The sequence below is a fragment of the Notolepis coatsorum genome (genome assembly GCF_963971535.1).
Source record: "Notolepis coatsorum genome assembly, chromosome: 19".
NCBI classification, from domain to species: Eukaryota; Metazoa; Chordata; class Actinopteri; order Aulopiformes; family Paralepididae; genus Notolepis; species Notolepis coatsorum.
Window position 1 is genome coordinate 34,845,945 of NC_140183.1, and position 11,875 is coordinate 34,857,819.

The 11,875-nt window shown below is 48.1% G+C and overlaps 1 protein-coding gene across 1 annotated transcript in view; it reads left to right on the plus strand.

Annotated features, from left to right (window-relative positions):
* oatx (organic anion transporter X) overlaps positions 1-8,179 on the plus strand; it is a gene marked incomplete at both ends in the record, with an annotated part of 131,603 nt that extends 123,424 nt beyond the window's left edge. The window contains one exon of the mRNA XM_084336608.1: positions 8,048-8,179. Coding sequence (XP_084192734.1) covers positions 8,048-8,179 — 132 coding nt within the window. The remainder of the gene's footprint in view (positions 1-8,047) is intronic.
* Positions 8,180-11,875: the final 3,696 nt, after the last annotated feature.

Consider the following 11,875-nt stretch of genomic DNA (forward strand, 5'->3'; position numbering starts at 1 on the left):
ACCTTTGTGTGGACCTGATTTCATATGTGGGAAAGTGTTCATCATACTTAGATATCGTGTACTGTATGGCCAGTAATTAAAGTACATAAAGCGGTAGTGGTTTAATGATACCATACTTATCAATACAGTCAGGGAATTGTACCCCTCAGTTACAATTGGTCCTTCGAGCCGGAGGGTAATTAGTGTAATATTAATATAGTGGTATTAATATTGAAATGGCCTATGATGAACACTCCACGAAACGGTCCTCCTAAAGTAGAACGCCCGCAACGTAGACGACAGCCACCTCAGTACTTAGAGGATTACGCTGTCAGTAAACTACCTAGCCTTCTACAAACAGTAAACGCAGTAAAAGTAGAAAGTAAAATTATGTCCGACCCTATCAACCAGGATACCCCGACCACAGAGGCCCTAGTGGGTTCTAATGTAACTGACCAAGCTCACGGTGGGGACCAGGAGGGAACTGACACGACTTTACCCCCCGCCAATACCGAAGAAGTAGTCCCCCCAGAGCTCCGGGAGGAAGACAACCCTCCAGAGGTGGAACTCTGCACGGAACAAGATGAGGAGAGCGCCGAGGAGATAGAGCTCCAGGACTCCCCAACGAGTACAGCCAGGAGCGGCTCACCTCTACAAGCGTCTTCCCCCAGCGAGGCGGAGAGGATGCTGTCACAGGCGTTCTTCGCCAGCCTGACAGCCTCTACCGAACGCGATCGACTTCAGGGTGAACGCGATCGACTTCAGGGTGAACGCGATCGACTCCAAACACAGCAACGGAGTGAAGAAGAGCACATACGTCTGGAGCTGAGACGCCTTCAGACGGAAGAGAATATGGCAAGAGACCGGGCCGACACCCAGCGTGCCGCTGCCGGTGCCCAAAGAGAAGCAGATCTCACCAAGCGCGACGCCGAGCGCGACAGACTACAAGGCGAGCGCGACAGACTACAAGCGCAGCTAATGGAGCAGCTGATCACCAGGGCAACACCCCCTCCCTCCACAAGGGGTTCCAGAGCCTCGTCAAGACACACGTCAAGGGCACCCTCCCCTAACCGAGCAGGCGACCTTGAACTCGACCACCAGAGAGAGTCTACACCCCCCTCCGAACTCATTCCCCAACTGGTCCAAGGGAGACCCAGCTACAAGGAAGGAACAGCGGACACCGCGGAGAGGCTAAATAGACGACTACAGGATCTAGGTGACCTGGCAGAAGAAGAAGAGGGAGAAGAGGAGAGTCAAGCCCGACAGCAGCACATTACTCCACAGGACCAGGAGGTCCAGTACAGCCCAGGCTATACCCCCGCGGCTCTGCGCTACAGACCCCCGACTCGACTCACGGGTGAGCATGACGCACGACCAGTCCCGAGGAATAGCACCTGGACCAGTGGGCCATGGTACCCTCCCAGTACCAGCCCACCGAGAGGCGTAAGAAGAGACTCGCCCAGGAGGCCTCTCTTCCAACGCTCACCGATGTGCCAGCCATCCATGGCGTCATACATTGGCACACCGACGTTTCCAGACTTCACCCATGAGAATCGAGCACAGTACACGGAGCTCCGGATGTGCTTAGAGACAATGATGGTGGATGTCGCGGATGAACGCCACAAGTATGCAATATTATTGAAGCACCTGAAAGTGCCCCGAGCGCACAACATAGCGCTAGCCTATGCCACCTCTACGACCCCATACACCGCGGCTCTAGCAGCGCTGGACCAGAGATATGGACGTATATGGGATTACGTAATACAGGAGATAAGGCATATCGACCGCCTACCCCCAGCAACAGACAATCGCTCACTAGACGACCTGTCTATAAAAGTACAATCCCTGGTAGGGATGCTGGGGGCGCAACGAGAAAAGGGTATGCACGAACTATACGCAAACTCGAACGTCGAGAGGATTTTAGAGAAGCTGCCGCCCGCCCGACAGGAGCGCTTCAGGCGGCAAAGAGACCACCGTGATTCTAACGGTCCCGAGCCATCCCTCCTAGATTTAGCCGACTTCCTGGCGAGAGAAGTCAGCAGCCTACGGCTGGATACGTTCGTGCGGAGCACACCAAGCTCCAGAGAGGGACCTAGGAGAGTAAACGATGGCCGAAGATCGGTGACTGTCATGCACCAATCAGAATCAGTACCGAGCAGCAAGAACCACAGTACCCCCTCGACGAAAGAGAAGTGGAAGATGGTGTGCCCGTACTGCGAGAAGGAACACTGGTTGTCACAATGTGACCAGTTCAAGAAGATGACCGCTGAAGAAGTAAGTCAGTGGATAAAGTCCAACAGGCGCTGTTACCGATGTGCGCGCAGTCACATGGCAGCCGAGTGCCGCCTAAAGAAGAGGTGTAGTCGGTGTGACGGAGCCCATCTGGATGTCCTACACGACAGTAACAAAAGAAAGCCTGCACCATCCAACAGCACCAAGGCAAGTGTTATGTACATTGACCCCGCTAGCAGCAGCGGCGCCCAGGTGCTCTTAAAGGTGGTCCGTGTAACACTGAGTTACCAAGATAAGGTCATGGACACTTACGCCATCCTTGACGACGGGTCAGAGAAGACCCTTCTCCTCGCGTCCGCTGCGGCCCAGCTGGGGCTGCGGGGGAGCGAGAACCAGATGACGATTCGGACAATAAGAAGAGATCTAAAGACGATAAAGGGCGAGAATGTCTCCTTCACTATCGCAGCAAGCGGGCAGCCAGAGAGACGGTACAGGATTACTAATGCTTTCACCAGCCAAGAAATAGGACTATCGCAGTACACCTACCCCATCGCCAAGCTGACGGAGAAATATGTGCACCTGCGTCAACTACCTATACCGCTCATAGACGGTGCCACCCCGACCCTGCTGATAGGCTCCGACAATGCAGACCTCATAGTCCCGATAGACCGGGTCCATACAGGACCCAGAGGTTGCCCTGCAGCAGTCGAGACCCGCCTAGGATGGACATTACAAGGCCCCCTCGCCAAGTCTCTTAACCGAACAGCAGCCACTAGCTGCCTCCACTCCAGAGCGACAGAAGGAGACACCACACTCCTGCAGCATGTCGAGAGGCTATGGACACTAGAGACAATGCCCTTTAAGAACGAAAAGAAAGACATTCGTTCTAAGGAAGATATCTACGCTATAGCCCTCCTCGAGCACGGGACAAAGAGAGTCAACGTCAAAGGAGTGATGAGATACGCAACTCCACTCCTGAGGCGAGAGGGAATGCCCACCTTTCGCGCTACAAAAGAGGCGACGGAGCGGTATCTATTGAACACAGAGCGGCGCCTAGCCAAAGACCCCGCTCAAGAAGCTGTGTACCGCGCTGAGATTAACAAACTAATCACAGCGGGACACATAAAGAAAATTGACTGGCGACGTCGTGCGCTGCTCCGTGCCTCCCTGATCAAAGACAGCTTTGATCTCCGGCAGCGGGACAGCAGCGACCCCCCAGTATTGAGCAGCCTCTCCCCAGAGGAGAAGCCAGTCGCAGAGGACCCAGCAGCAGATGAAGAGGTCCAACAAAGTGTGACAAATAGTTTCTACGTGGACAACTGTTTACAAAGCGTCTCGACGCCAGAAGAAGCCGAGGCTCTCCTACTCAAGCTCCGCGCCTCCCTGATCAAAGGCGGCTTTGATCTCAGGCAGTGGGCCAGCAGCGACCCGCAAGTACTGCGCCGCCTCTCCCCCGAGGACAAGGCCGCGAGCAGCGATACCTGGATGGCGACCATCCCAGGAGAAGCCCAAGAAATGACACTAGGACTAGTCTGGCGCTTCAAAACAGACTCGCTCCATTATAGACACAAACCCCTGATCAAGGAGCAGGGAAGGTCGACGGCAATACCGACCACCAGACGGAGTGTATACAGAACACTCGCCAGACAATATGACCCGTTGGGATGTATTCTACCTTACACCACCAGGGCAAAGATGATTGTAAGAGCGCTATGGGACAAAGACCAGGGCTGGGACGATCCCATACCCGAACACCTTGCATCCACATGGAGAGAGTGGGAGACGGAACTCCGCTCACTCCCAGGTGTTAATATACGCCGCAGCTACTTCCCACCCACAGTGAGGCCAGAGACATGCAAGATCGACCTGCACGTATTCAGCGACGCCTCCGAAGTAGCCTACGGTTCGGTGGCTTACTTGCGTGCCCAAGAGGAGGAAGGAGAAATACATACTGCTTTCATCCTGGCTCGCTCAAGAATAGCCCCACGCAAGCAACAATCTATCCCGCGCCTAGAGCTCTGCGCAGCCCTAGCAGGAGCGCAGCTCGCCACGTTAATCCAACGTGAACTCACCATTCCGGTGCAAAGAACAATCTTGTGGTCAGACTCCGCGACCGTACTCACATGGATCCGGTCTGATTCGTGCAGATACAAGGTCTTCGTGGGAGTCAGAGTCACCAAGATTCAAGAGTTAACAGAAGTAACCAGCTGGCGGTATGTGGACACCAAACACAACCCAGCTGACGTCATCACCCGGGGAATGTCCCTGGATGACCTCACCCGTCACAACCTCTACAGTGACGGGCCAAAGTTCCTCAAGCTCCCCGAAGAAGAGTGGCCTACACCCACCCCACGGGAGGCGAGTAAAGAGGAGGCAGAGAACAAGAAACCTATGTTCTGTGGGTTGACACACACACTCGTCCCCACAGGCCCGGTTCTAGACGATTGCCTCACCCTAGAGAGTGCGCAGCTAAAGACATTTCTGTGGCACCACCCAGAGGTTCAGCCCACAACTGACATTTCAGCAGCTGACTACGAAGAAGCAGAACTCCTTCTACTACAACGAGCCCAGAGAGACTCGTTCCCCGATGAGCTAGCCTGTCTACAGGGAGCAAAGCCCGTCCCATCAGACAGCAGACTGCTTCACCTGGCCCCCGAGAGCGACGCCCATAATCTCATCAGAGTGGGTGGTCGTCTGCGGAGAGCCCCAGACCTACCGGATGACGTTAAGTACCCGATAGTCTTGAACAGCCGACATAAGGTCACAGAGCTGATCATAAAGAAATACGACGAGGATGTGCACCACGCAGGGGCAGAGAGAGTCTTCGCGGAGATCAGACGTCGTTATTGGATACTGCAAGGGAGAGAAGCAGTGCGGCGCTTCCAGCGAACCTGTCTAGACTGCCGTAAGTGGCGCGCGCAGCCCAGTATACCCCGGATGGCTGACCTACCTCCCTGTCGCCTCCGACTCGGCGACAAGCCCTTTCACTCCACCGGTATGGACTGTTTTGGCCCGCTGTACATAAAGAGAGGAAGAGGAACCGAGAAGCGGTGGGGTATTGTATTCAAATGCATGACCACCAGAGCGATACATATCGAACTCCTTCCAACCATGAGCACAGACTCATTCCTTATGGCCTTCCGAAGATTCACATCACGGAAAGGAAAACCGTCTACATTGTTGTCTGATCACGGGACAAACTTCAAAGGCGGAGAAAGAGAGCTGAGAGAGAGCTTCCAAGCTATGGGCCCAGAACTTAAGACCCACCTCGCTCCATCCCAGATTGACTTCCAGTTTAATCCCCCGAACGCACCTCACTTCGGTGGAACCTGGGAACGAGAAGTACGTTCCATAAAGACAGCCCTGTACGCCGTGCTTGGGGCCCAGACTGTGGCGGAAGAAGTCCTAATGACAGTCCTCACGGAGATCGAGGGAGTATTGAACTCAAAGCCCCTCGGTTACGTCTCAAGTGATGTAGCAGATGTCGACCCAGTCACCCCCAACACCCTCTTGATGGGGCGGCTGGACCCCGCGCTACCCCAGACAATGTACAGGCCTGAAGAAGCGAACGGCCGAAGAATGTGGAGGTACAGTCAAGTACTGGCTGACAAGTTTTGGAACAGCTTCCTACTCCACTACCTACCGTCTCTACAGACCCGCCAGAAGTGGGTGAAAGAGAGAGACAATTTGACAGAAGGAACAGTCGTCATGATCATCGACCAGTCACTACCCAGAGCTATGTGGCCGGCTGGCCGCGTAAGCAAAGTGATCACCGGTGCCGATGGAAAGGTCCGAGCAGCTGAAGTGCTCGTCCAAGGACGGACTTACACCCGACCCGTGGCGAGGCTAATAGAACTGCCAAGGCTCCCTGATACTATTGATGACGACCATGACCCTATGACTTTGTGAGTTGACTGACCCTTACAGCGGACATTGAGTAGTGGACAGTGCGGTTAATCTGTCTCTGCTCAGCTAATTAGGTGGGACTAATTAGGGGGCGGCTGTTGTGAAGGATCAGATTGAACCGAATATATATATTTATTTATGGATATATATTTAATAGTATTTGTATATCGTTTGATATCCCTTGTATATTCCTTGTACGTGTACACGGAATATCCCTTTATTCTACTACAGCCCATAATAGTTCACTCTCTTATTGGACAAAAGGACCAGGCGCCAGGGACAAGCCCCTGGCGTTCAAGTTCAAAGGTACCGACGAGACATGCCCTTACTAGCCTCAGCTCCGCGCAGGAATACGGCTACCGAAAGCAGAGCGGCACTACTTGTCCACTGTGCATATAAATATGGCGCAAGAAATGTAGAATTCCTCTTAGTCCTTTACCCTTCTACCCAACTAAGTAACAAGACGTGAAGCCTCACCCCACGATACCGCGTGCGGTGTAGTACGGCCTGTTTGGCCTTAGAATAGCAGTGAGACCTCGTGCGAATTAATAGCTGAATTGCCAGAGTTTGGCACCGTATTTCTATTAAGTAATAATAGTCTATTATGTATGGTGCATCGTTCGGTTAGAGTTCTAAAGTGAGCAGCACCCCCATCGTTTCCTCGCGTTATCTAGAGTCTTAACCAGGTTGGGCAGACCACGCGTGGTGCTTTCATCCGAGGAGTTCTGGGCGAGGACGAGTGGACCTGCACATTGGATTACCTACCCCGACGACTGCTGAGCCCTATACGGCATGGAATATCTATTTGCTTTGGTGCTTTGATTTGTGGAGCGGATAATCGCCAACACCGGTGAGTGTTGGATTTACCCCGAGAGGAGCCAAGGTGAGACGGCGCTCAGACCAGACTGAGGTCGCCTCGCTTCTTCTTCGTTGTGGACCTAAAGCTACAGCTACAGCTATCGTCTACAAGAGAGCCCAAGTGTATTCATCTGCGGATCAAGGTTCTACGGGCACTGTGTTCTGTACCTGGACTCTCCCTAGAAATCGTTGACCAGACGGGATACAGCCGACGGCTCTCCTACCCCCCCTACTGGCTTACAACCGGCGGGACCCCTTCAGTATATTATCCAGCTATAATCATTAAGTGACCATCGCTATAATTCCCTAAAAGCCAGGTTGTATACTTGCTTCCTGTGTAACCAGAGATTGGACATTCAGTGTTGATTTGCCTACGAGTACTCATTTGCCTTACAAGAGCATTCAATTCAAATCATAAATGTAATAAGTAACTATTATATGTACCCTTTGCTATATATTAAATATTTGACTATTACCTTTGTGTGGACCTGATTTCATATGTGGGAAAGTGTTCATCATACTTAGATATCGTGTACTGTATGGCCAGTAATTAAAGTACATAAAGCGGTAGTGGTTTAATGATACCATACTTATCAATACAGTCAGGGAATTGTACCCCTCAGTTACAACATTCTTCAAATTCAACTTTAAATAAGAATGTGTGATCTTCTGATGACAATTGTAAGAATTGTATGGCCAGTTGGATATCATTGGTATCTTAAGTAATAAATAAACCTTAAAATAAACCTTATTGACTATGCTTGCTGCACCTACAATAGCTAACTGGAAATAGAGACAGTGTCAGCTTCTTTTAGGTACTAGGTAAACCATAAAACATAAACAATGAAAATAATTTATTGGCCTATTTTGGGTCAGATAACAATGATATCTAACAATGATACCCTTTTCAAGACATCTTAAATATGTTGGATTTCTTGTCAGAAAAATAACTATGTATCAGACTTTTGAGGCAAATTACTTACCAATTGTGTATCAAATTTGGATTACAGGTATTATTATTGTTGTTGATCATGTAAAAATAGTTAAAATGAGGATAAACTCCAATTCCCAGGTACTCCCTGCTCTGCCCAGCATAGTGTATGGGGGAGCAGCAGTAATAGCAGGGGGCTTTGCCTGCTTTCTTCCTGAGACTCTCGACATCCCACTACCTGATACCATAGAAGACGTGGAAGAGAAATGGTGAGAGTCACACTACTAGTGTTCCTCATTCAAATAAATGGATTCCGGGAGCCATGAGCTGGGTCAGTCCTCCCCACAACACTCCCTACGGCAGTGTTCGCAGGTGAGAGCCGGTATGTGTATGAGTCGCAATATCGACTCCTACTGTTCAGCAGGGAGGGGATCTGGGTGAGATGGCCCGGACCTCCACACGTGTTACTAATGCAGTGCTAATGGTACTGTTAAGAAAACATACCCTAATGGTAAACTCAGACGGTACTGTTAAGAAAAGGTACCCTAGGTACCCTAATGGTAAACTCAGACGGTACTGTTAAGAAAGGGTACCCTAGGTACCCTAATGGTAAACTGAGAGGGTACTGTTAAGAAAAGGTACCCTAGGTACCCTAATGGTAAACTGAGAGGGTACTGTTAAGAAAAGGTACCCTAATGGTAAACTCAGAGGGTACTGTTAAGAAAAGGTACCCTAGGTACCCTAATGGTAAACTCAGAGGGTACTGTTAAGAAAAGGTACCGTACAGAGGGTACTGCTAAAGAAAAGGTACCCTAGGTACCCCAATAGTGAGCTCAGAGGGTAGGGGAGGGGGTAAGTTGAGACACTTTTCATATTCAGGATCACTACATGAAGGCAATTATGGTTTTGTGGTTTCATCTGCTTTGCTTCCCTGCTTTGCTTCCACATCAGGAATTATCTCTATGTATGTGTGGACGTGTCTTGCTGTGCAGCAGGTGCACAGAATCTTAAGATTTGTGATTAACTCTTAAACCCCTCAATTAAATTGTGAAATTCATGTAATTACTCAATATATGATTTCTTTTAATAATAAATGCCCATTGTAGGCAGGATATGGTCGATGAAGAGAGCTGAGGTAGACGGGAGAAGTAGTCGACAGACTGAAGCTAGGGATGGTGTAGGTCCAGGATATGGTAGGCTGGCAGATCAGGTTGGCGTCCTAGATGAGTAATAATGATGCACTTCCTTATATATATATATATATATATATATATATATATATATATATATATATATATATATATATATATATATATATATATATATATATATATATATATATATATATATATATATATATATATATATATATATATATATATATGTGTGATTTGAATGTGCATGTGTGCCTAACGGAAATAGCATCAAAATGTCCGACGTTTATCACACCGTACCAAAGATCATTCTGACGATGCGATAAAGTGCGATAAATGTCTGACGTTTAGCCGTTAGGCGCATATGCACATTCAAATCACACATATATATAAGGAAACGCATCATTGTTACTCATCTAGGACCCCGACCATATGCTGGACCTACACCATCCCTAGATTCTGTCTGTCGACTACTGCTCCCGTCTACCTGACCTCTCTCCATAGGCACTTTTCACAGCATATCATTGCAGGATAAACACAAGGTGTAATTATAGAATAGAATAGAAATACTTTATTCATCCCGAGGGAAATTTGGCACTACAAATCACTCACAGTAAACAGTAAACATTTAGGTAGACAAAAACAAGGTCACGAATAAGAATAAAAATAAGCCTAAAAATTAAATACGGTCCGGGATATACATTTCCTAATTCCTATGTTATGTATATACATTCTAATATAAAATATACAGTAAATGTACAGTAAAATGTAAAATTGTACAATGTTGGTTTAAAAGTAAAAGTCCAGGAAGATGGTACTGTCACCCTGTGCTCAGTGATGCAGTGAGGCACAGTGATGGATTATAAAGTCTGATGGCTGTTCAGTGCTACATCTAGGAATTAATAACGTTAGTGATTATACATTAGACAGAATCCTAATTAATGTTACTGTAAACTACTGACGAGTCAGTCGCAAGTCAACTAGCACCTGCTAACGGGTCTGACCCTTTAGCTCAGCTGGTTAGTGCGGCCGCCTGTGGATCCTATGGTCCCAGGTTCAAATCCACTCGGTTACATTGGTGGCAGCAGTGGGATCTCACTGCCCTGTGAATCTGTATCCAGGTTCACGTAGCTATGGGGTGGGATCTCAGTGCCTTAACCCTGGGAAAGTGCGCGTATGGATGAAAGAACGTGCAAGGACGCAGTTCTCGGGGGGAGAACGACTGTAAACTAGTAACGAGTCGGTCATAGTCAACCAGCACTTGCTAATGGGTCTAACCCTCTGCCGCCTGTGGATCCTATGGTCCCAGGTTCAAATCCACTCAGTTTAATATGTTTGTTTAACCTGTGATTACATGTCAAAAGGGCCTATTTCGCTCTACCCACCTGTCTTATCTGTGTCTTTGTATTAATTTGTACATGTGCCTGTTCGTCTGAAGGTCCAACTGGAGGCCCGCTGACCAGGAGCAGTTGAACAAAGAGGGAGTGTCCTTAAAAGAGGAAGTGGCCTTAAAAGAGGAAGTGGCCTTGAAAGAGACAAAGGAAGGGGAAGCGATCGGGCTCAATGCTCTCTGACCAATCTGAATGAAAATCGACCAATAGGATTGAGAGGAGCAGCCAATCAGAAATGGTTTCCTAGTATACGCTGCCAATGACTTAATTAGACTGATTATGACTACAATCCATTCAAGCAGACAGACAGCAATGGAGTATAATGTAAAAGGATTATAGTGATTTTATACAGAATACAGATGTGATTACATGTTGGTTTACTCTTGGTCATGCTTTAAAGGGGACCTATTGTGAAAATGCCCTTTTCCTGTGTTTTGCATTGTTTTTACAGAATGAGGGGTTGTCCCAACACTGAGAACATGTTAAATATGTGCATTGTGCCTTTTCTGCAGTTCAGCTGTGACAAGAACCCTCCCTCTTGAAACGAGACATTCAGAATTGCAGCCACAATCACCGTAGTTAATAACGTGCATCCATGTGCATGTGAAGATATCTTGATCAAATGTGCGTGTACAATTTATGGCAACTCGTAAATCCACTCTTTTTTACCTAAAGTGTAACCTAAAATATGTTCCTGGCAACATTTTTAAGACAAGATTGCTATTATAATGCTGGATCTGGAGTTATATTTGATCTGCAACTAAAAGTTGGATCTGATTTCCGTTTGATGGTACAGGCTTATGCACCACTGCTAGCGTACAATCATTATCGTATTTGTATGATAAAAGCAGCTCGCTTGTTACAGGTAAAGAAGCACCCCATTGAGAACAGGACTGAAACAGAGATACAGAGGCTGTTAGAATGAGAACAGGACTGAAACAGAGATAGAGGCTGCTACAATGAGAACAGGACTGAAACAGAGATATAGAGGCTGTTAGAATGAGAACAGGACTGCAACAGAGGTATAGAGGCTGCTAGAATGAGAACAGGACTGAAAGAGATATAGAGGGTGCTACAATGAGAACAGGACTGTAACAGAGATATAGAGGCTGCTAGAATGAGAACAGGACTGAAACAGAGATATAGAGGCTGCTAGAATGAGAAGAGGACTGAAACAGAGATATAGAGGCTGCTAGAATGAGAAGAGGACTGAAACAGAGATATAGAGGCTGCTACAATGAGAACAGGACTGAAACAGAGATATAGAGGCTGCTACAATGAGAACAGGACTGTAACAGAGATATAGAGGCTGCTAGAATGCATTATCTTTTTTTTCCAGCAACAAACTTCAAAGACATGTTTAGTGGACCTCAAAGACCTATATTAACTTGTTTAAATTTACTCAAATAATGTCTCCTGTAAGG